General features: G+C 34.7%; 1 protein-coding gene, 1 long non-coding RNA gene and 2 pseudogenes across 4 annotated transcripts; 2 read left to right on the top strand and 2 right to left on the bottom strand.

The window, feature by feature from the left end:
• Positions 1-573: 573 nt before the first annotated feature.
• LOC18613380 (F-box protein At2g27310-like) lies at positions 574-4,508 on the top strand. Of its 2 annotated transcripts, none has more exons than XM_018114408.2 (2): positions 574-877; positions 3,253-4,508. In XM_018114408.2, the coding sequence occupies exon 2, from the start codon at positions 3,265-3,267 to the stop codon at positions 4,384-4,386; it is 1,122 nt and encodes a 373-aa protein (XP_017969897.1). In that variant the 5' UTR covers positions 574-877; positions 3,253-3,264; the 3' UTR covers positions 4,387-4,508. The 2 variants fall into 2 exon arrangements, with proteins under 2 accessions (XP_017969897.1, XP_007050649.1); XM_007050587.3 differs by having other exon boundaries at positions 575-877; positions 3,248-4,508.
• A 263-nt stretch (positions 4,509-4,771) lies between these two features.
• Positions 4,772-9,724, bottom strand: LOC18613379 (potassium transporter 5-like; annotated as a pseudogene). The gene is made up of 9 exons (XR_016028655.1): positions 9,457-9,724; positions 9,011-9,330; positions 7,665-7,899; positions 7,294-7,512; positions 7,140-7,190; positions 6,782-7,042; positions 6,513-6,680; positions 6,169-6,423; positions 4,772-6,026 (listed from the first exon to the last, which is right to left on the bottom strand). The product of XR_016028655.1 is annotated as a potassium transporter 5-like (transcript).
• Positions 9,725-19,607: 9,883 nt separating this feature from the next.
• LOC18613378 (secreted RxLR effector protein 161 pseudogene) lies at positions 19,608-20,171 on the top strand (annotated as a pseudogene).
• Positions 20,172-21,302: 1,131 nt separating this feature from the next.
• LOC148764769 (uncharacterized) lies at positions 21,303-24,522 on the bottom strand. The gene is made up of 3 exons (XR_016024153.1): positions 23,544-24,522; positions 21,749-22,113; positions 21,303-21,643 (listed from the first exon to the last, which is right to left on the bottom strand). It is a non-coding gene; the product is annotated as an uncharacterized LOC148764769 (long non-coding RNA).
• Positions 24,523-26,068: the final 1,546 nt, after the last annotated feature.

Here is a 26,068-nt window from a genome sequence, read left to right as displayed (position 1 = left end):
AAATTAATGGTTTTGAAGTTCAGATCACACATTTATGGGACAGGAATTGCATTGGGTGCTCAGGTCAGAAATATTTGAAGTTTATCAGAAAAGATAATATGAACAACCAATGTTAAATTTCTCTACACTATCAACAAAAAGGAAAAAAAAATCTGAATTAGAATTGAAGAAAAGTTTCTATTTTTCCCACCATATCATCTAAGAATTAAAGGAGTATGTAATGTAAGAAAATAATATAGATAAACAACATATTATTGTTTAAAAAAATAGTTTAAGATTTTCGAACGGATTCTTCCTTTTATTCTTCAAGTAACACTTCGTTCGATTAATATTTTTATGACTTATTAATTTTTTAATTTTATAAAAAACAAAAAAATTTTAATTCGCATGTATCTACACGACCGACATGGAACGTTTTTGCAGGACATGGGATGACCTGGTCCTTAACGCCTAAGATATGATTTTTTGGGTTCTATCCAATAAAAAAAAAAAATCAGATAATGACGTGGCGTGATATGCGTGGAAAGTAATGAACCGGATCATGAGAACCGGAGAAAACAGAGGAAGAAGGACAACAAATCCTAATCGTGACGAACTTCAAAGGTACAGACATGCACAGTACCTAAGCAAGCTTCCAAAAAGGCAGAGCGGAAAATGACCTCAAAACCGTTTGATCTCACAATAAAATCAGAACCCAAATAAGCCCACAATCCGCCATATCGTTTTAGATCTTCTCTTTCCTGTTATTTTGCTTGTTTCGTAGTTCCAACTACTTCAAAACAACAACAACCTCTTCTGATTCCTGTTTCCGTCTGTCACTTCCCTTTCTAGTTTTGCTTCACCATCATGTATCATACATTTCCCCGTCCAATTTAAGGTAATCTCCTTGGTTTCTTTTTATTTTTTGTTTTGGGTATTTTTTGTTTTTCTGGGTTGGGTAAAAAATTAATGGGGGTCCCCAGCTGCCCCAATAAAGGTTAAATTTTTGTGATTATGATTGGATTTCGTTACATGTGTTGGTATCTGTGGATTGATCTGTCTTGATCATTTGAAATAGAGTTTGGGAATCTGGGTTCTTACTCCACATGTGTAAAATAGATGTCTTTATTTATTTATTCATTTATTTTTGTATACTTGAGTAATATTGTTACCCTGTATAGTTATGCAAGTCGAGTTGATTTTGGGATAACTTTTACATTTTTGAAGCCTACTTATTTGACTTGTTATGTGGATGTTCTATAATTTTTGTGGGTGTTTGTATGTTATTGCATTAGCCATATTATATGCTCTTGAGGAGTTCGGTTTCACCGAGTTAATGTCTCAAATCAACGAGAAGTTAATCCTGACTGTTTCATTTTTTGCTTCGTATATATTTTCGGACCATATTACTAACATTATCTGAATAGAATAAACACTGCCATCTTGGAGAGAAAAGCTTTTTTTTTTTTTTTTTGTTAAGTGATAAAACCTTTTCTTGAATGTTGAGTAAGCCTCTTTTTGGACTTATTTGCTGCTTCGATCAAAGGATGCAACAGTATTTCTTTCTTCAGTTATGACTAGAGTTTTGTACAAAACTCATTGAGTTAGAATAGCACTCTAGAGTGTATGCTTTTTGGAGTGGAATGAGGAATCTGGTCATTTTTGATTGTGGAGTTTTTTAGGCCAAATTGGAAGCATAGTGTCAAGGTCCAGAGGGGAGCTATGAAATCCCATATCTGTAATGTACTAAAGTGAGACTGGGTATTGAAGTTTTCACACTATTTCAACTTGTAGATTGGTGTGGACACTTTGAATACAATACTGTTTTGGACACTTTTAGGGACCCAACTCTGGGAGCTATTGTAAAGAATGCAAAAAAGGAGAGAGTGGCTGAAAGATGGAGTAAACCAGGCCAAGGAGAATTGAAATTTAATGTCGACAGGGCAGCCAAAGGCTGTTCAGGTGAGGCCGGAATTGGAGTGGTTTTAACGGACAAAGATGGGCATGTTAAGATTTTATTCTCCATGTCTATTGGGGTGGGGGACTCCACCATTGCTGATATTAGAGCTATTAGAGAAGCTTTCCTTCTGTTTTCAGCATCAAAATGGGATTAATCACATTTATTAATTGTGGAAAGTGACTCTAGAAACGCGGTGAAGTGGGCTAATAGACTAGAAGAAGCGCCTTAGAGGTTGCGGAAATGGATCCTTGACATTGAGAGATTAAAGAAGGAAATTAATGCATGGGAGGTTAAACACATTTATAGAGAGAAAAATCAAATGGCTGACAACCTTGCTAAAGCTGGGATTAACCGACAAGAGGAGCTCCTTCACATTTTTGATTAAGCTGATGGGGAGAATTTGATCGGGATGGAGGAACTGGCGAGGGAAGTGGAATCTCACTTATTGCTTTCTATGAGTTTATCTATGTTTTATCCCTTGGTTCTATCTTTGTTGATTGTTGGATGAGATTTTGATGCTTCAGGTTTTCAGCTTTGTTGATGACTTAAATAGTGTCCTTTGTGTTGAAAGGGGTGGGTACGCTGTTGTATGTAAGAGGGAGGGGGATTTGTTTTTTGTTTTTGGTGATTGATGAGTTATTTTGTGTCATGAGAGATATTGTTCTTGTACAGAGAATGGTGAGGTTTTTAGGCTGTTATGCTAGTGAGATGCACAACACCCTTAAATCCTCCTTTTATTCTTGGCAAGGGAGCTTTACTTCCCTGATTGAATGAAATTTGTTACTTTTCAAAAAAAAAAAAAACTTGATGTGGATCATGACAGTTGGTATTAGAGCACCTTTTCAGGGACACTGGACCGTGAATCCCACATCGGTTGTGTACTTACACAATTGAAGGACAGTGGACCAAAGGACATCGGACCATGAATCCCACATTGGTTGTGTACTTACAACCGAAGGATAGTGGACCATGAATCCCGTATCGATTGTGTACTTAAATGAATCCCACATACATTGTGTACTTAAATGAATTGGACATAGGTTGTGTACTTGCAACCAAAGGATAGTAGACCATGAATCCCACATTGGTTGTGTACTTACAACTAAAGTAGGTTAGTGTGGACTGTGCCACATAACCTTCTCATGTGCATACTCAAATGCCAAACTTATATAGTTGAGTAATTATCAAATCAATGCTTTGCAGGTTAGTGTGGACTGTGCCACATAACCTTGTCATGTGCATACTCAAATGCTAAACTTATATAGCTGAGTAATTATCAATAATTCCATTTAATGTGTTTTGATGTAGATTAGAGGTTGGGAGCTATGTCGGTAGCAACCATTGAGAGCATGGCATCCTTGAGTAGTGATCTTTTCTACGACATATTGAGGCGTCTTGATGGCCCAACTTTGGCCACTGCAGCATGTGCATGTGCGACATTTTGTTCAATCTCAAGAGAGGAGAGACTATGGGAAAATGTTTGTTCTACTATGTGGCGTTCAACGAACAGAGAAGATGTTAAAAGTTTGATTTCTTCGATTGGTGGATTCAGAAAGTTCTACGCAGATTGTTTCCCACTTATTGTTAATAAGGAAGTAACAGAGTATCAGTGGAATGACTATCTTGAGTACCCTGAAGAATGGACTGAAGCTGAATATTATGGTGACACCGATGGGGTTGAAAGTATTTCACCATTAGATTTTGTTTCTATTGTAGATATCAGGTATAAAGATAAAACAATCTGTTCAAAAGTCCTATGGGGTATTCCTAATGCAAATGGGTCCAATAGTTGGTTTTACAACTGCCCATTTCGGATTGATCTTCTTACATATGCTGCTAGAGATGATGATAATGAAGGTGAGGTTACCCTTTCAGTTTCTGATGGTCTGCCACCAATTATCTCTATGGAAAAGGAACGGAAAGATGGGAAACTGTGGAAGGAGCTCCGAGATGGCCTCCGCCTTAGTTGGATTGTTGTAAACAGAAAAGTTAAGCAAGCTGCTAATCTTGCCAGTTGGAGCCCTCTTGGTGGACAGAGGCATTGGCCCACAGACAAGGATTTTGTGATAAGGTTTGGGTCTGTTCTTCCTGCCAAAGACGTCCTTCCATGTCAAGTAGTAGAGTGCATTCTTATCATGAAGTTCAGAGTCATCCACACAGAGGGCGAAGGTATAGAGACAACTCTCAAATTGACAGAGCTGAGCATGCAGTTGGAAGATATGGAAGGTGCACATGTTAATGGAAGAAACAGTTTGCTTATTCTGAAGGAAGCTCTGAGCTGCCACCGCAGCAAAAATTACAGTGAAGTTCTTGAGTCCTGTCATTTGTACTCTAAAGTACAGAGTGAGTTAAAAGAGGAGAAAATGAGGAATGAAAGCAGGTTAGACAGACTTTGTATCTTAAGCGGCATTGCTGTGTTCATCACTTTTTGGTATTACATTTTGTAAATGTAGGTGCTGCTTTCATTTAACACTTTTACCAAAGATGTTTTAACAAACTCTCAACCCTTTTCTTCTGATGTAAAGATTCAATTTTGCTTCAAGTAATAAAAAGGTTTCTATCTTTCTAATCTGATTCTCTTTTTAGTGGTGTTTAAGAAAAATGCTTGCCAAGTGGTTAGTTCCATTCACTATGATTGACCGTATAATTCAAGGGACATTGTGCAGAATGTTTCCCACTCAAGCGCCAGAGGCTCTCCCCCTGGACCTCGTAGGATGGTTCTGCCTATCACTGGTCACAAGACCTGCTCTCTTTCGAGCTAGTCCTCGCTTGCAGCAGTTATATTTAAGTCTACTTGATTATACATTTGCCTGCTTATGCGAGCTTGTGTGGGAATCAACTCTTGGTTTCAGGAATAGAGAAAATATCGGCAATGCTAATGGTAATCCATTGTACTTAAAATAACCTCCTTCCATTGCTATATCAATCGACTACATAGATCTCCTACGTTTTCACAAACAGGGAAAACCAGAAAAAGAGAAAAAGAATTACATGCGATCTTCTCTCAGTCCTATACTAATCATCAGTTCAACAAATACTAGGAAAGAAAGAGTTAAGAATTTGGAGCAGGTTCTATGTTCATATTCCTCTTTTGAGCAGGCAATTCTAGTTACATACTCTAAAGCTCATAAGTCATCCCAATTTTGAGCATCCGCTCACGGGGAATTTGAAGTACTTTATCGCTTTGCGTCAAATACTTCTTCAAGAAATTGTAAGCGTAATTTATCAAAATCTTCTTTGCTATACCTGCTCCTTTGCTAGCACTCACCCCATTTTCACCAATCAAGTGGAAAACCCCAGCTTGCGATGCTCTATTCACTACTTCAATTTCTCCTTCCACAGCCTCTCGTAGCTTATCTTGATCTGATGCTGCCAAATTCTCATGTTCTTCCTTCTTACCACTTAACTCGCTTTGCAACTCTCCATCCTCGTTGGTTGTCCCCATCATTCAGCGCTGTTTGAGATTGCGATAACAGAAAGTCTTCTCTTATAAACTCCTTTAGCTTTTCAACCAACTGATTCTCAATCGGCTTTTGCTTATCCTGTACATCTTTATAATCATACCTAACAACACATCGAAAGATGCGAAGCTCCTTCGGTTCTAGCCTTCGGAAGAGGAACCTTTCTTCTGGCCTAACCTTGCTAATGAGCATTGATTTTATGGAGACAAAAACAAGAACTGAGTGCAGTGCTGGTATATTAGACACATAGTGCTTGAAGATGGGTGGAATACCCTGAACAACCTTCGAGTAAAACAAGGCAAGCCCAGGAATTCTAGACAAGTTTGTGTCCATGGTTATCATTGGTAGCTTTGCAACAGAAATCTTGTGTTGGAGCTCATAATAGTACCTTTTCCGGTGCACGCTATTCCAAACAATCATCACGGTCACTAGAACTGCTGCCACAGCTAATGGTAAGTACCCTCCACTTTCGAATTTGTAGAGGACTGAACTCAAATAGGTTAGCTCTAGTAGGCCGATGACAAGAACATAAGAGATTATGAAAAGAATGTTGGGTTTCCGTATAATTATCATTATCAGTACTAACAAGGAAGATGCAAGTACCATTACAGAAACCACAGCAACCCCTGTAGCAAAAATAGTCATTAATTAGTTTCAATGTTGATTATCAAACTACTAAAAGATTGACAAAATTCAAGATGCGACTGCAACAAATCTTTTCTCCATTGAAGAGGAAAGGATAAAATATTATCAAGGCCATTGGATTACCATACGCGTTGCCAATCTTGTCTGTAGTCCTGAAGCCAAGAGTAATTCCTACACAAGCTAGCATAAGAAGGTAATTGATTTCAGGAATGTAAACTTGTCCCTGGTACTTGGCTGTTGTGCGTATAACTTTCACATGAGGGAAACATCCTAGTGAAAGTGACTATTGCATTACAGAGAAAGTCCCTGAAATCAATGATTGACTCCCAATGATGGCAGCCAACACAGCTACCACGAACATTGGCCAATACAAAGGGCCTGCATTGCAACTATGAATTATGTTCAGTAGATAAATTTTGTCTACTTGTTAGGAAAACAAAACTGTCAAATAGGCAATTATTATTCACCTGGTACAGATTTGTAGAAGGCATCAGCACCACAGTGTTGGTGCTTGCGAAGGAAGGAGGCTTGTCCAGTGTACGCCAACAAAATAGTTGGATAGACAATAGTACATCTGGTTATTTGTACGGATAGAACAGTAAAATGCCCAACATCAGCAAATAATGCCTCAGCTCCTGCATTAAAACGAACAATATGAGTCTTAAATTTTCAGTTTCACCTTCTCAATACAAACAGGTCATACATGAACATAAAAAAAGGAACAAAAGATCTGAACCTATTATGCAAAGGATAATGTCACCAAGGGAAATCCAAGCAGCTTTTTTGTTCCTCCTGAAATAGGCTATAATGTATTGTGGATTGATAGCTTTGACAATTAGTGGATCAAATTTGATGAAGTTGTAGACGCCAATCCTACCAATAAGCATGAACCATACGCACATTATAGGCGCAAAGCTATAATCCACTTTGTCAGTCCCAAATCTTTGAATCATGAAGAGGAACACCAAGATAGCTGCTGATATCCAAACAACCATATCTGCCAGAAACGAAATTTAGGGATAAAGAAATGAAGAAATAGTCATTTGTAAGTTGAAACAAGAATTGGCAATATGTTACACAAAATGGGATAGAACCTTGTGCCATTGCAGGTGTAGCTTGCTTGATGCCACCCACTGCTGATAATACTACAATTCAAGTCGTAGCAAAAGAGTGACTTGAAAGCCAGAAAACCATGCGCACCAAACAAAAGAAATAGTAGGCAATGAATGGAAAATATTATTATTAAACCTGAGATGGAAGGTGTGAGGATGCCATCCCCAATGAGCATAGAAGTTCCAATCATGGTGGAAAGCAATAGGAAGTACTTGGCATATTGGCTCTTCTCTAGCTTAGATTTGCGTGCTGATGCCCTTTTCAGCCGCCTGCTTGGCAACTCGATCTGAAAATTGGAAACATCGTGACCCTCCGCTTGTTGACTTGGGATCAAACTCACTTTCGCAGATCGTCATATGAGCGAGTACAGAGCAAATGTCCCTCCTGTCCAGTTTTACATTATTAAATAAGTAATTAGTTCTTGTACTAGAACGACCTTTTCTCATTGTATGTATTACATAAACTTACATTCTATTTGTGGATACAAAACTCGGGAATATACGTACCATCTCCATTATCAGTGGCACGTAAGACAATCAAGATGTACTTGACCAAAGGGAGGAGAGTGATGGTATAGAAGATCAATGAATAAACTCCAAGAATATCATCACTGTGCTTGATTCCATCATTGAAAGTGCTGGGAAGAACGTACAGAGGTAAAGTCCCAAGATCTCCATATACAATTCCCAAGCTCTGGAACGCTGGATTCAAGATCACAGACCAGCTCACATCCTTCCCGCGCTAAATCAAAACCCAAAAATTAAAAAAAAAAAAATTACATATTATTCTTTCATTATTCACTAGTACAACATAAAAGTGGGCAAAAAGACACCTTGAAGCCGTCGCCCTGATAAGAACCAGCAACTTCGACGGATTCGAAGTCTAACGAATCACAAGATGTTATGAAAATTACCCAAAAAATAATAAAGATAAAACTTAAAGAAATCAAGTAAATAGAAAAATATAAAAATTTACGTGATTCAGCGAGCCTATGTCTATGAAGTGAAACTGTTATTCTATTATTGGAAAATTAAAGTATAATAAATTAACCTCTATGGTTCCCAAACCAATCCAAGATCCATCACACACTCTTTCTCAATAACCTCTCAAGAATACTCACTCAAACCACTTTAGTTCCATCTAGAATAAAAGATAGAGTTACAAGGTGTCCCCTTTTTAGAGCTCTCAAAGTACTACTTGCAATTCTAAAACTTAGAGATCTACTTTTATAGTATAAAAGTTCAAAGTAAAGTGTGATTAGGACTCGATGTGGAATAAAAAGTTTAAAATCATACAACTACTCAATGATGTACACAAATAAGAATCCTAGTCAAATAAGATTTAGAATTCTAGTTAACTTAAAACTCAACAAATCTCCACCTTTGACTTGAATTCAAACTCTTTAAACCTTTTCCACCAGTCGCACCTGATTGCAACTTTCTAACTCCACCTACTTTCCAACACCTTGAACAACTCTCCAAGAATAAGACTTTCCAAATCATTGACCTTTATAATTACCATGAGTACACATATCGAATCAAGTATGGTCCAACACTCGATTCCACAAAACAGGTAATGCACCTATGTAGTCATCAAGTCAATGGCACTAATTGACTTCGAAAAGGGACCTCGACGACCCTTCCAACTCATTACTAATAAGATTTTTTGTCCTTTCACCATCGTCTACACCATGGGAACCTTTCATCACCTCCTCAGCAAATGAAATCTCACTTTGGTAGCTACCATCTCTTGTGCATTGTTCCCATCCCTTCAAGGCCTTTCATTCTAGACAATATAAGCCATTATACAAATTCCCTCTCATTAGGACCATGTTGCCTTGTGTGACTTTTACCACTCCATCACAAGTAGAATATCCATGCCTTTTGGAGTCTAACAGGCTCAATGATACTAGATTCTTACGCATCTCTGAGACATAGGCCACACCACCCAAAGAGCACACAATCCCATTAAACATTTTGATTTTCACCACTCCAAGACCCATGACTTTCACTATTGACTTATTACTCAAAGTCAAATTCCCAGCCACCCCTTCTTGAAGTAAATCAAAACAATCTTTTTGATAACATACGTGAGTGGCAGTAGCAAAATCTAAATACCAATCAGAATTTGCATCTATATTTTCTAAGATTACAAGGACATCACAATCATCACCTTCAACAACGAAAGCACACTCACATTTGTTCTCGTTAGTTTTATCTCATTTTGTAGGATAATCCATTTTAATATGTCCATACCCTTTGCATTGAAAGCACTGAACATTGTTGGATAATCCCATACTGGTTGACTTTCTCCTACGAACCTCAGTTACTAATGCCAAGCCACTTGGATCTCTATCCCCTTCCTTACTTTTCTTTAAGGCTTCGCGAGACATTAACGTTGCTTGTGCTTGTTCTAACGTTATTGTATCCATCCCACACATAAGAGATTCCACAAATATCTCATAGGAGTTTATAAGTGAAGCCAGGAACAACAGTGCCTTTTCCTCTTCCTCCACTTTCACATCAACCTTCTTCAACTGATCAATGATCCCATCGAATTCATTCATATTCTTCATGAGGTCTCCATTCTCCTTTATCTTTAAGCGATACAACTTTCACCTAAGTTGCAACTTGTTGGAAAGACTTTTCGTCAAGTAAATCTTCTCTAACTTTGCCCACAACCTTGGAGCAGAATCCTCATCAATAACATGGTTAAACACATTATCTCCAATGTAAAGCCGAATAGTGCTCACATACCTTTACTCCAACTCTACCCATTCAACATCCTTCATGTCATTTGGTTACCCATCCTCATTTCCTAGCAAGGGGCGTATTAAACCTTGCTGCACAACGAAATCTTTCATCATTCTCTGCCATTACGTGTGAAACTAGTCTTCCTATCAAATTTCTCAATTGAAAAATTCATAAAACTAGTAACTTTCGACATCTTTGTTGAATCTTAAATTTATCGAACCCCGAAGCTTTAATACTAGTTTATTATAAAAATTACCCAAAAAACAACAAAGATAAAACTCAGAGAAATCAAGCAAACAGAAAAACATAAGAATTTACATGGTTTAGCATTTATTTACCTACTTCCACAGAGTGAAACTGTTCTTTTATTATTGAGAAATTAAAGTACAATAAATTAACCTCTATGGTTCCCCAAACTAACCCAAGATCCCTCGCACACTCTTTCTCAATAACCTCCCAAGAACACTCACTCAAACCACTTTAGCTCCACCTAGAGCAAAAGACAGAGTTACAAGGTCCCAATAACCTCTCTAGAGCTCTCAAAACACTACTTGCAATTTTAAAGCCTAGAGATTCACTTTTATAGTATAAAAGTGCAAAGTAGAATGTGATTAGGACTCGATGTGGAATAAGAAGTTTAAAACCATACAACTACTTAATGTTGTACACAAATAAAAATCCTAATCAAATAAGATCTAGAATTCTAGTCAATCTAAAATTCAACACAAGAGGGTTTCCTTTGTATGATTTTTGGACTGTGACTTATCTGACTTCCTTGGTTAGTTCCTTGCTCAGTGAAGTTAGTGGCCATGCTTTAGCTCAAAGTGTGAAGAGTACTGTGCAAATTGCGGATGGAGTAACAAATTAATATTGAAGATTAATTGGTATATGTTTGTGATTAAGATGACAACATTATTTAAAATTTAACGAGAATTATTGCACAAATTAATCCTTAGCAATGTGAATGCCAGAAGTAGAAACCTGTGAAATGCGTGTACGTAATACTAACATCTATCGTCTATGGATAACACAACAACAACATTATCTTAAAAGCTCTTCAATCGATACAATTTTTGCATCTCCAAATGACACTTTTCAATAAGTTACCTTTTTTTCCCCCCTAAATTCACTGTAATAAAAAAACATACTCATGAAATATCATCTTTATTTTTTTTATTTGAAAAACATATATGTAGACTGATTTAATGAGTTAGGATCCTTAATTCATTTTACTTCTTCCTTTTGGCTAAAAACCATTGACGTAAGAGCATCTAGGATTATATTTAATTTAATTTAATTTTTGTTAATTTTAGTTGATTTAGGAATTATAGGTATATTAAAATTCTTCCTTTACTTGTATTAGGATTTTAAGCTAGTCATGTTCTATTTAGGAATAGAACACCTAATTTATTTAAATATCTTATTAATTATTCTAATTGTATTAGACAACTAGGAGTAGAGTTTTATTAGGATTTGAACCTATAATACTATAAATAGGACCTTTAGGCTTAGTTATGAGATATTTAGAGTTGAAAGTTAATAAATAATATTTTTTAAAGTAGGAGTGCTTATTTCTCTAGGTTCTTGCTAAAGAGTAAGAGGTTTTAGTATCTTTGGCTTAGCCAGCCAAAGTGAGATTTTGGTTATTTTTCACCTTAATCGGATTTTTAACCTTGCCAAGATTGGTGATTCACCTTAGTGGGGTTTTCAACCTCGCCACGATTGGTGTCTTTCATAACACCCAAGTGTCTTTACAACGCTCCGACGTCAGTTTGGTATCAAAGCGAGAGGATCATTGTTCGTTGCATAAGTTCAAGATTGCTGTCGAGTTTCTATACTCCATGTTCGGGTAATTTTATTTATTGCTTTATAGTTATATCATCATTTTTTTTCTTTACACCACCACATCGTCATCACCATACAATAAAATGCCACCAAGATCTCAAAATCGTCAAAGAGATGATCACGAGATTGAGATTGCAGAACTACGTCAGCAAATTCAAGAATTACAAGAGCAACTCGCAAGACGTGATGCTGAAATCAATAATAACAGCTCTAGTGATGAAGAGAATGACACTAACCCATTTCATCAAAATTCGTCCTCTGATGAAGAAATACCTATTCGTTGCTTGAGAACTGCTGCTACCAGAGATTTGAGAATCAAAGTCGACATTCTTGAGTTTGAAGGAAGACTTCATCTTGATAACTTCCTTGACTGGCTCTACACAGTGGAAAGAGTTTTCAAACTCAAAGATATTTTCGATGAAAAACGTGTGAGACTTGTGGCAATTAAATTGAAGAGGCATGCTTCTATTTGATGAAAAAATCTCAAAAGGCAACGAGAAAGAGAAGGGCGCAACAAGATCAGAACATGGGATAAGATGCGTCGAGAACTCAAGCGTAAGTTCATTCCTGAACATTATTGACAAGAAATTTTTATCAAATTTCATAACTTGAGGCAAAAAATAATGTCGGTGGAAGAATATACAATGGAGTTCGAACAACTTCTCATGAAGTGCGATGTCCATGAGCTTGAAGAACAAACTATAGCTCGTTATCTTGGGGGTCTCAATGTTGAAATTGCAGATGTTGTTCAACTACAATAATATTGGAACCTAAATGATGTCATCAGATTAGCATTAAAGGTTGCAAAACAACGATCAAGAAAAAGGTCAATGAGTTCATCTAGACAATAAGAATCTACCTCAAATGATGGAAGTCAGAGTTCAGTAACCATTCCGCCTCCAAAGGTAAACTCTTCCAAAACTGCAAGTAGTAACGATAAAGAGACTACTTCTACTCGTGCTTCTAATGTCAACAAAAAGTGCTTCAAATGCCAAGGATTTGGACATATTGCTTCTGATTGTCCGAATCAAGGAATTATCTCTTTAGTTGAAGAAGAAGTCATGGAAGAATCTAGCCTAGAAGAAGTAGATGATGAGTTAGAAATATTCAACAACGAAGAGATAAAAGAAGTTTCTGCTGACCATGGAGAAAAACTTGTTGTATGTCGTAACCTTAACACTGCTATGATGACAGAAGATGAAAGTTGGCTCTGTCATAATATATTCCATACAAGGTGCATATCCCAAGGGAAGGTTTGTAATGTCATTATTGATAGTGGAAGCTGTAAGAATGTTATTGTCAACTACATGGTGGAAAAGTTGAAACTTCCAACTGAAGTACATCCTCATCCGTACAAGTTATAATGGCTGAGAAAAGGAAACGAAGTTAAGGTAACAAAGCACTGTTGTGTTCAATTCTCTATTGGAAATAAATATGAAAATGAAGTCTGGTGTGATGTTATATCATAATGGACGCATGCCACTTGTTGTTAGGACGCCCATGGCAATATGATCGTCAAGCTCACCATGATGGATACAAGAATACTTATTCCTTCATTAAGGATGGAGTAAAAATTATGTTAACTCCATTAAAGCTAGAAGACCGACCAAAGAGACAAGAGGAAGATAAAACACTTCTCACTATGTCTGGCTTAAACAAAGCTTATTGTGAGTCAAACCATTTATGTCTCTTATTAGTCTCCAAGGAGAATGAAGTATCTTCACCCATATATGGTCAAACAAAATTGGTTAACCAAAGTTCGGGAAACTTATTGAGAAGCTTTGTGGACAACCATGCTGTTAACAAGACTACAGTTAAGTATGATTTTCCTATCCCTCGATTGGATGACATGTTCATTGGCTCTAGAGTGTTTTTAAAGATCGATTTGAAGAAAGGATATCATCAAATTCGAATACAACTCGGAGATAAATGAAAAACAACCTTCAAAACAATGGATGAATTATTCAAATAGTTGGTATGAACTATGACAGTATGTGGATCCAAACATGGAGTATGTTAAGGCCTACTTTTCAGAGCCGAGTTCTTATGACTCGAGGAGAATGACGTAGGAGCGTCTAGGATTATATTTTATTTAATTTAATTTTTGTTAATTTTAGTTGATTTAGGAATTATAGGTATATTAAAATTCTTCCTTTATTTGTATTAGGATTTTAAGCTAGTCATGTTCTATTTAAGAATATAACAACTATTTTATTTAAATTTCTTATTAATTATTCTAGTTGTATTAGACAACTAAGAGTAGAGTTTTATTAGGATTTTGGCCTATAATACTATAAATAGGACCCTTAGGCTTAGTTATGAGATATTCAGAGTTAAGAGTTAATAAATAAAATTTTTTTAAGAAGGAGTGCTTATTTCTCTAAGCTCTTTCTAAAGAATAAGAGATTTTAATATCTTTGGCTTAGCCAGTCAAAGTGAGATTTTAGCTATTTTTCACCTTAGTCGGGTTTTCAACTTTGCCAAAATTGATGATTCACCTTAGTGGGGTTTTCAATCTCGTCACGATTTGTGCCTTTCACAACGTCCAAGTGTCTTTACAACGCCTCGGCGTCAACCATTTAGGTAGTTGAATTTATCTACCAAACTACAATAAAGCAAATCAAATTTTACTTGAAATATAATAATAAATAAATTATTTATACAATGTAAAAAATTATATATAAAAAACCTTATGAATATAAAATTAGCAATTAAGTTAGATAAATTATATTCAAAGTGATTTTCTATTATTCATAATTTTTTTAATTTCTTTTTCTTCTGGAGAACAAAATTTTATATTTATTCTAAGTCTACTTCTTGATTTTGTTATTATTGAATTACTTACATTGAAAAATAAAAACTCACTTATACTTCAAAATAAATATTTTAACAGAGAGTAATTAATAACACATATATTTATGTGTAATGCCCATGATTATGTGCTATCTGACAAATAAATCTATTAAAATTAAATCTCTGAGCAAAACATTTGTTGTAAAAAATTTAAATTATTATTTCAAATTTGCACTTTATGTGGTAGACTATTATGTTACATAAACTTATATCATTATTGAGTTGATATATGAATTAGTAATAATTATTTATTTAATCAAATAATAAATTTAACATTTGAACATTTGATCTCTTACAAGATTCAAATCCTTTTTCTCTAACTCAAAATAAAATAATAAATTTTGATTGAGGTGATGGAGCTGAACAAGTGCACACCCCAAGGAAGGTCGTGCTTGCGGATCAGCTTACCATTCAGCGAAAAGCTTAACTGATGCAAACCAATAAGTGGAATTAGTTGGCAGGATATATGGCATGCTCAAGTCTTCTCAAAGTCAAACTGTATTATAATGGCGCTCACTGTGTAATAATTTGACCACGCGGGATGCATTAGAGAGATGTGGTATGGAGCTACAGATCGACTACTCTATGTTGTGCATGTGGTTCTCATTATGAGACTTCGTTCGTAGACAGTTATGGCAAGCAGTGTTTCCTGATAAAACATTTTAGAGCAATGTTCAGATTAGCAAGTGATTTGACTTCATTTTACTTATTGCTTTGGACGATCCGGACGAATAGGAACAATTGTTTGCATGGAGGAAAATGTTTACCATTGATAAAGCTAGTGTATGTGCATTCTTATGGCTGCAAGATTACATTTTACAGCACATGGAACTAGAGCTGCAGCACAGAAAAAGACTAGGAAGAAAACAATGTGGACTCTGCAAATGGAGGGTATTGTAAATCAGTGTGGATATTCTGATTCAGTTATATGCCAGGTTAAGAGTGATGGCCCACGACCATTTTGGTGAGGTGATGTTTAGTGCAGTTACATGTCAGCCTTCTTTGTTTGGGGCTTCAACTGCTGAATTATTTGCCTTTGAGAATTGGAATTCAAATGGCATCGTCGGGCTTCACAAGTTAGCAATTGAAGCAGATTCAAAACAGACCATTACAGAAGCTAATAGGAAAGAGAATAGTTGATAAATTTTGCTTTTTGATAAATTTATTATGTTAATAACAAATCAGAAATTTTGATAAAGAGATAATGAGAAAGGAAAGTGAAGCTAAAAATAACATAATATCTATGTTCATCATAAATCTGTTTTTTTCAGAAGATAATAATTGGTTATCATATAGTTATAAAGAGAAAACTGTTGATAAAAATTTAACAATCTAAACCAATAGGAAAAGAGAAAATCCTTGACAAAAAATTAACAATTTAAACCAATAGGAAAATGAAACATGAGATTTAAAGTACCATTTTGACCCAAATACAATCAATGAATGTATTCTTTTTTAAAGAGATACATTTTATATATTAACTTGTAACATTAAAAATGGTGTCGCATCGACTAATGAATCTCGTGACAGATTTACACGTGATTATCTTCTTCCCTGCAATAGGAGTCCACTTAAACAATGAAAAACATCTCCATGTACAAACAAAACTCATTTTCTAACAATAGTTAGATAGACGTTTTAACATCATTGGCTTCTTCATGTGATTTATGCTCTTTCTCCTATATTTTGAGAGGCAAATGTGACTTTATACCATAGTCATTAGCATTAGACCGAATAATGATTTGTTCAAAATGTCAAATTATTGGATTACTGATTCAATTAATCTTTCAGTCATTCAGATCAATAAAAACATATTTAAAATTTTTGAATATTTTAAATAAATTATAAATTATTTTTAAAATATTCAATAATTTTCCTTTCTTTCTTCTTAGTTCCTTGTAATTTTAGACATTATTTGAGAAATTTCATTTTAATTTTATAATAAAAAATATGTAGACTAATTTAATTAGTTAAAGATTCCTATAATTTCATTTACTTCTTACTTTTGATTAAAAACCATTAAGATAGTTGAATTTTATATCCAAACTCCAACAAGGCATATCAAAACTTGCTTGAAAATATAATAAAAATATTTATATATACAATTTAAATTTTATATTTAAAAGCATTTGCATTTAAAATCTAAAACTTATTAATTTTAAAATTAGTATTTGAGTTAGATATATATTTCTAATCCAATTCAAAGTGAGTTTCTATTATTTATAATATTTAGGCTTAAATGGTAAAATAAAAAAACTTCTGAATTGTTGCATTTTATGTGAAAAAGCTCATATTCTTTAATTATACATAGAAAATTTTTATATTTTAATTTGTACCACACAAACCATTAATTTAAAAAAAAAATTAACAATAGTCAAACCAAATACTAACATACATTTTCTATGTATGTGGCACATGACATGCCTTAATGATGTGGCTAGCTCGTCACATGGTAACTGACGTGGCTACATCAATTACCACATAACCACATAATACATCATGTTAACAAAAAATATCAATTGACATTGAGTATAGTGTTTGTCAATTTTTTAGATTAGGGTTAAGGGTTTTTATAAGTACAAATCATACAATAAGGATTTTTTAGGTATAATAAAATTAAGAATAATAGTCATTTCGCGTAAAATACTATAATTCAGGGTTTTCGTTTAGTATTTAACCCTAATATTTATAATTTCTTTTTTTCTAGATAATAAAATTTTAATTTTATTCTATGTATGCTTCTTGAATTTTCTATTATTGAATTACTTATATTAAAAAAAATAAAAACTTACAATTATACTTCAAAATATTATAAAAAATGTTATTAATAACACATATTTACGTGCAATGGACTTGTTTATGTGCTATATAAACAATTAACAAATCTATCAAAATTATATATCAAAGCAAACATTTGTTGAAAGTATTTAAATTATTGCTTTTACTTTTTGCTTTTCCTGTACTCTAACAACTTACAGGATCATTGAGTCGATAATATAAATATTTATTAATTATTTACTCAATGAAATAATAGATTTCAGACTCAGCTCCGAGCTTATAACAAATCCGACCCAAAGCAGGTTATGCTTGTGGATCAGCACGAGTTTAGCGAAATTAAACATAGGTTTAATTTCTCTTGTTCTTTAGTGATTCCTTTATACCAAACAAAAAATAGGAGCACTATACATAGTATACATTTCCTACCAGATTTAATTTCCCCTTTCATTTCTTTTCCTTTTCTAGCAGGCACATCATGCTATTAATCAACTCTTCATATGTCAAAGGTGAAGCTTTCTCCATGTAGGATCCTCTTAATTTTTTAATGATTTTTTTCTTTCTTTCATTCATTTATTCTTTTGGATGAAGGAAGCAAAGCAAGATGCATGATTCATGCATATGGACGCTTGGCCGCAAGAACAGCCACAACAACATCTATTGCTTTTGCAGAAAGACAACTGAATTAACCATTGTCGATTTTTAAAATCTTCTAACATATATATATATATATACACACACACATATACACTCGAGTAGATAAAAGATAATTAAAACTTTATCAATGATTCAATTAATTTTAATAAATAAAAGGATATCATCTGTGAATTTTATATTTTTATTATAGATATATTGATATTGTCAATAGTCTTAATTTTCTTTTTTTTAAGTATAAGAAAATCTGAATTAAAATCTTAAATTTCAATTTTTTAAAAGAATAATAATTCATCACGCAGGGGAAAAACGCTAAATATTTTGTATATCACAATTTTAATATAACCTCAAATTGTCATCATTCAATGCAAAAAAAAAAAAAAAATCAAGTTGATTGGAAGATGTTAACGCAAAGCTTTTCTTTTTTGAGTTTATGGAAAAAAAAAAAAGAAAGTACTATTAACATGTGGAAAAACAAATCAACGCTTAAAATTTTGGTTAAATTAAATGTTGATTGATATGCTATATGAAAATATCTAATGTTAATGGATGAAGCCCTATCATAGCATGGACGTTAACAAATATGGACCCGAGATGATAAATTAATGAATTTTATATATGGGAGAAAGGGAAATATGCTTTTACAATATTTTTAAGGCAAAAAAATTTATGTAGTATTATGTTTACAAATTGACCAAATAAATAAAGATTAAAGAGAGAAAACGATTTGAAAATGCGTTACCTCTAAATTGAGGCATTCATGCGAAGTATATAAATATTGAAAACAGCCTGACGATGAGTGGCAGTTGAAAAATAATGAACATGTTGACTTTGGAAAGTTATTGAATTATTGAAAGAATTCGTATTTATATCAGGAAACAAAGCACCGATATCTTTCTTCTTCTTGATTGGATTGCCGATTTGACATCAAGGTTACCTAAAAGAACTCTAACAAAAATCTAAACGGATTTACCATCGAGATTGAAGACATGGTCCGCAGCAAAACTAGATTTCTTACGAGTTAGGACAATTCTAAACATGAATTTCTTTTTTTTTTTGATAATTTTTAATAGCTTGATTATCGATATTAAGATGATTGTATAAATTATCTAATACAAAATTTTATTTTAAATATGGTATTAGAGTTATCATAAATTACCTGATATCTTTCAATCTATCTCGTTATAAGTTAGTGGTAAATGATATCCCGTAGATTCATGGATCTAATTAAGCTAAATGGGATTTTTCATTCACATTTTTTTTCGCCAAAAACGTTTTATAAAAGTCTTGGACCCCTAAATTTTAGGCTTCTGCTCAAAAGTTACACTGTATGTGAGCAGCCCTACAACTTCAGTCAAGGTAATTCTCTCTCTATATGTTGATGATTTATTGCTTACTGGTTCAAATGTTAGTTCCTTAAGTGATTTTAAGAACAAGTTGATGAAAGAATTTGAAGTGACTGACTTGGGAGAGATGCACTATTTTTTGGGGTTACAATTCATTCAAAGGTCAGATTATATTTGCATACATCAAAGTAAATATGCAGATGAAATTCTGAAGAAGTTTAACATGGAGAAATGTAAAGCTGTGGATACTCCTTTAGCTTCAAACTATAGATTAACCAAGGATGATGGTACCCCAAGTGCAGAAAGCTTAATGTACAGAAGCATCATTGGAAGTCTACTTTATTTAACTGCTTCAAGACCAGATATCATGTTCTCTGCTAGTTTGCTGTCTCGATTTATGCAAAGTCCCTCACAAACTCACTTTGCAGCAACTAAGAGAGTTTTGAGGTACATTAAAGGAACAGTAGATTTAGGCTTGAAGTTTGAGAAGAAGAAAAGCTTTGTTCTTATGAGATATTGTAACAGTGACTGGGCAGGAAGTCTTTATGATTTTAAAAGCACATCTGGTTATTGTTTTTCACTTGGCAGTGCAGTTTTTAGTTGGAATTCAAAAAAGCAAGAGGTGGTGGCTCAATCTTCAGCAGAAGCAGAATATATTGCTGCTGCTACAAATCATTTGATTTGGTTGAGAAAAGTCTTTCATGATCTGGGGTATAACTATGAGAAGGGTACACTGCTATTCATTGACAACAAATCTGCTATTTCAATTGCTGAAAACACTGTGTAGTATGACAGGACAAAACACATCAAAGTGAAGTTTCATGCAATCCGAAGGGCTGTGAAAGATGAAGAAGTTGATATTCAACACTATGGCACTACACTGCAGTTAGCAAATATCTTTACTAAAAGTCTAAGTAAGGATCAGTTCATGTTTTTGAGATATGAGTTGGGGATTTGCAGTTCAAACACCAAGGAGGTGTGTTGAATATTGATGGTCTTTTTATATGCAAATAAAGCTACTGCAGAGGAAGAGCTAATGGTGATTTCACGAGTTTGAAGCTTAAAAGGAAGAAGAATAAGATGTCAGATTCAATTTTATTTGTTTGTTTTTTTATTGTTTATTTTATGTTGGTTGAAAAGTCAAATTTGACTGCTTGAATTAGTGAAGCTGTGTCGTATTGGTAGTGTACGAGTCATTGTGCCAGGAAGTTTTTCATTCTAGCACACTTAGTCTTTGTAATGCCAGATGGCTTCATCTGGTTTGCTATTTCCTTTTTTCATGTTCTCTCTCCTTGAACAGCATATATTGGTTGTTAAAAATGCAGCGTAATGGAGAAGCCGTTTTTCTGAGTAAAGAATATTTTTTCTCTCTCTTCTCTCTTGACTATTCTCTCCCCTGTTCATCATCTTCATCCTTTGAATATTCAAAGGTTTTAACAAAAGGGGTTATCAGAAAATCGAGCTACAAGTGGATAGCAAATTAGCTTTGCGGGCCATCACTTCGTCTAATTGTCATCCATGTTTTAACTCCGATCTTATTCAAGCCATTCAACAACTATTTCAGCATCAATGGGATGTTAGAATGCAACATATTTTTAGGGAAGGACATACCCTAGCCAATTATATGGCTAACAGGGGTTTTGATATAGAAGATGATTATGTATTCTATGATATTCCTCCACTCAATATTAGGAACTTTCTGATAAACGATATGTTGAGGATATGTTTTTCCTGTCTAATTAGAATTTAATTAATAAAATTTTTTTCCTTAAAAAAAATCTGTCATGTCAAAAATAAATAATGTATTAAGATAATTTACAATATAATATTATTTTTTTTGAAAAAATAAACTCTTTATACTCTAATTAATCGAGGGAAGCTAACACTCAACATGTCATACATCATAAGATCACTTGCTTTGAAAGGAGGAGAATTAAAAATAGAGTAAATCCAGTGAGCGAAAAGCCTAAGTTCACCATAAAATCAGCTAGGCAATTTCCTTCTCTGTAGATATGCTTAATGACAACCTCCCATTCCCATTCCATCAAGCTACGTATTGCATTGATTAGATTGGAATTTTGACATGGGTGTAAACCAGAAGAAGTAATTGCTCGAACTACTTACAAATTATCTACTTGCACAAAGATTCTTTTAAAGCCCAACTCCCATGAAAGCAATAACCTTTATACACTCCTCAGAGCTCAACTCTTTATGTTGTACAAGCACCTAACCGCATTGTATAACCACCAAGCTAGCCACCTGAAGCATTACGCAAAACGTCATCATCAGTAGCTTGTCCCATAGACATTTTATAAGCACTATCCTAGTTTAACACGATCCAGCTATCACTTGGAAGGTACCAACCTATAGAACTTTCCTGACGTCTAAAAGCAGCTAAAGCAACATCTCCTCAATTAACCATGTTAGCATTATGAACAATAGTGGCAAACTTATAATCGAATTCAAGCGACCAGCAGCAGCAAGCATTTTTCTTCCAAACACTAATGAGTTTCTCCACTTCCACATAAACCAACAAACAATTCCAAACACAACGTTCCATGGAATATGGTTAAATTTCAACTTGTTATTGCCAAGATTGTATATAATCCAATCAACCTTAGATGAAATAAAGAAACAAGGAACCTCACCATGGGGAACAATTCGGTTCCACGTTTCAACTGTCGTTGGACAATCCCTCAACACGTGAAGCATTGACTCGATCACCAGTTCTGCATTGAGGACATAATCCTTCATTAAACAAATGTCTACGCACCCTCTCCATATTAGGGAGAAGACATTTTTCAAGCTATGAAGAAGGAAGGTTTTAACTCTTTATGGTCCATGCCAATGTCATATTAAGCGTCACAAACCCCTATTTTCATCACCATCAATAACCATACAGCCCCGTAACAGGTCCTAAGCCAAAGCCACCATGAATTCACCAAAAGATGATAACGCCCAATAAGGTTCATCAACCATGGACGAGGCACCAGGTATAATGCAATTAAAAATTAAATTAAACTCCTCCACTGGTAAGGCATAACCAACTCGACCGAAATCCTATTGACCATTGGGAAGAATAAATTCCTTAATACAACTCTGATTAGTAATGTCTACTCCCATTGTCTTGGCAACCTCACCTAAAGGACGATCACTAATTCAAATATCTTCTTAGAATCTTGTCGCACGGGCGCCATCACCCACCACCCATCGAATATTTCTTCTAAATATTTCCCATAGTCGAGATATAAAAGTCCATAAAGTTAAAGCTCCTAAACAAAAAAGGTCATCAGGAACAAAAGAGGAACTTAGATTATACTTGGTTCTCATAAAGCTCATAAAAACGTCATTCATTTTTCTCAAACTTCTAATACCCAAGCCACCTTCATTTTTAGGTTTACAATCCTTTTTCCTACTCATCATATGAACTTTCTTATTGGTTACATCTCCACCCCATCAAAAATTACGGCAAGCAGACTCAATTTATATACAAACTTCAAGAGGAATGTTCATTGTTTGCATTGTATAATATGGAAGGTTAAATTATGAAATTAGTCCTTATACTTTATCAAAGTGATAGATTTAGTTCATGTATAATAATTTGTAAAAATTGAATCTTTATACTTTTTAAATTAATAATGTTAGTTCAATCATTAACAGTATTAAAATTTTTCTCATATTCATGTTAATATAATATTTTTTTATTGATGTAGCATTGAATATGATGATGTGTTAATTTTTTTGTCAAAAAAAACGTTTCATAACATTCTTTTCACTGTTTTAAATTATAGAGCACAAAACTTATATTCTTTTCTATCTCACAATATTTTTTTCCTAAATCTTAGAATTTTTTTTTTTAAAGTCAAGAGATGAAATAATTAAATAAAAGGGACAAGAAATCCCATAACGTTTTTACAAAAACTTGCAGTAGACAAAAAGTTGCAAGGGAACACAATCCACCTATACATGAACCGTACACTCGGCAAGTTAGTGGAGGAAAATCAAGAAATATCAACAGATGGATCTTAAGTAGTAGTCCAGAGGAGCAGCAGTCTCATAAAAAGGCAAACATTCAACCATCAAAACAATCCAAACATCCTGAGGTACCCGACAAATAAAAGCAGAAATATTCAAGGAAAAATCAAGTCGGATTAATTACCTCAATCTCCTGTGCAGATCCAACATCAAGGCTCAAAAAAGAAAAATCAACTGTCCTGAGAACGCCTTCTTTAGCCAGTGTGTCTGCTTCATTATTTGCTAAACCCATGGTGTGCTTAATGTCCCACTTCTTAATTTTGCCGAGAATATTGAGAGTTTGAGCAATCAGCTGTCTTAGTCTCCATGGCACCTTGTTAGGGGAAGTGATCCAATTAACAACATTTTGTTTATCAGATTCAATAAAAAGGGAATGAGAAGTACACCACCTAGATGCAGGGTAAATGAGAGCGGCCTCCCTAACAGCCATTAGCTCAGTCTTGTTTGAATCGCACACCCCAATAGATTTTGAGAAGAGGATAAGGACATCCCCGTGCTCATTGCGCAAGATGCCTCCAATTTCTGAGTCTCCCGAACAACCTCGAGAAGCTCCATCTATGTTAAAACTGAGACTCCCCACTAGTGGTTTGGACCAAGATATTGTATTTGAGGTTTGCTTACATCTAGCAGGAGTAGTTCCCACATTCTGGAACCTAGCCAAGTCACCAATGGAGATATTGTGATTAGGCCATTTTGGATTAGCCCACCATGCAACTCACAGCTTTGTTAACTCAAAAAACTGCTCATCATCCCACATTTTACCTTTGAATATTACTTCATTTCTGGTAGTCCATATGGTCTATAAGACTGCATACCAAGCCATTCGCCAAATCAGCCCATTATTAAGAGAGCCAGCCACATCTAACCATGACAAAAAGCAAATCCGAGGATCATTATGATACACCAAATGAATATTCCAAAGGGCACCCCAATACTGCCACAAGAGCCAAGACTTGCCACAATTGAAAAAAAGGTGACTCACCATTTCGATTTCACCCTAGTAGAGAAGGCACGTCACTATCCACTCCGATAATACCACGTCGGGTAAGGACATCTTTCACAACCAATCGCCCATGCAGAATTTGCCAACATAAGCACTCAATTTTGAGGGGTGCCAGGCCAAACCAAATATGTTTCCAATGTTCAGTAGGATGAGATTGGGATGTGAGGACTTGTCGACAAAAGGAGTTGGGAGAATAATTGCCTAAAGGGCTGCCTTTCCAGATAAGCAAATCTTGAAAATTAATATTAAGAGTTTGCACATTGATCAGGTTGTTAAAGCTCTCCCACTGATCACGCTCCCATCCAAAAATATTCCTACAAAGCTCAATATTCCAACGCCATTTATTATCAATCCAACCACCAAACTGATCAATGAAACCATCTTTGTCAGAAGCAGGTTTATAAATTCGGGAAAGTCACGCTTGAGAATGACACCATGAACCAATTCGTTGTTCCAAAAGTCAATGCGACAACCAGTACCTAACGATAGACCTATACCTTCTGTCACAAAAGAACTATAATCGTAGGAGCCACAAGGAGGTTTGGTAATGTTTTTCCACATACTTGAGGCTTTACACAGGGCACCTCGCTCAAGCAGGATTTTTTTTAGATCCAAACCAGATTTAATAACAACAATTCGTCTCCACATGCTCTTTGGTTCATTATCGTAATGCCATAGCCATTTGTTCAAGAAGGCTCTATTTTTCAGTCCAACGTCAACCAGCCCTAAACCACCAAAGACACCAAGATTGCAAATAGCATCCCAGCTGATATAATGGAGTTTTTGAACCAAGTTAAGACCACCTCACAAGAATCTTTTGAGGATTTTTTCGATCGCTGTTTTGACTTTGACTGACGTCTGGAACAGCGACATGTGGAATAAATGTAGGCTATTTAAAATAGTTTTGAGGAGCGTAATACGACCACCCATCGAGAGAGTTTTAGCTTTCCATGAAGGGAGTTTACATTTAACTTTTTTGATGACCGATTGCCATGCACTAAAGGACCCGAAAATAGCCCCTAGTGGAAGCCCAAGGTAGGTGGCAAGTGATAACTCTCTAATATAGAGTTATTTAGATTTAATTTTGATAATAATTTAGCTTAGTTCTTGTAGTAATCCATAAAAATTAGTAGATTTTATTTAATTATTTTAAATTAATTAATTTATGTGAGTCAATCTAATTTTAGTTAATTTTATATTTAATTTGGTGTAATGTGATTAAGATAGGTTGTTATTGATTTATTTGTACTTGTATAGGTGTTTGACGAAAAAAGAATTTTAATGGAAGAAGGAGAGCAATTTTAAGGTGCAGACTTCTATTGCACATGTTTCGTTATTTTGACCATAACTCTCTACAATGCTCTAGATGAAATGATTCTTAGACCATTGGAAAGATAAGCGAAAAAGTTACAACTTTTATGTTTACCACTTCACCCATTTTAACCTGAAAGGTGGTAAAAAATCTTGTCGATGTTGGAGCACTGCAGTAGTCTTAGAACAATTACGATTTATGCTATTTAAATGGTCCAGGCCGTGACTTTGAGGTAGTAGGCCGCAACCCACGTAGTCTGATAAGAAAATCCTTATTGGAATTGACTTATTTCTTCATCCAACTTGGCGTAACTTCAAAGCCTTAAAAAAATAAC

This window comes from Theobroma cacao, chromosome 1 (genome assembly GCF_053813885.1).
Source record: "Theobroma cacao isolate CCN51 chromosome 1, ASM5381388v1, whole genome shotgun sequence".
Taxonomy (NCBI): Eukaryota; Viridiplantae; Streptophyta; class Magnoliopsida; order Malvales; family Malvaceae; genus Theobroma; species Theobroma cacao.
This window is presented reverse-complemented; position numbering and strand designations above follow the sequence as displayed.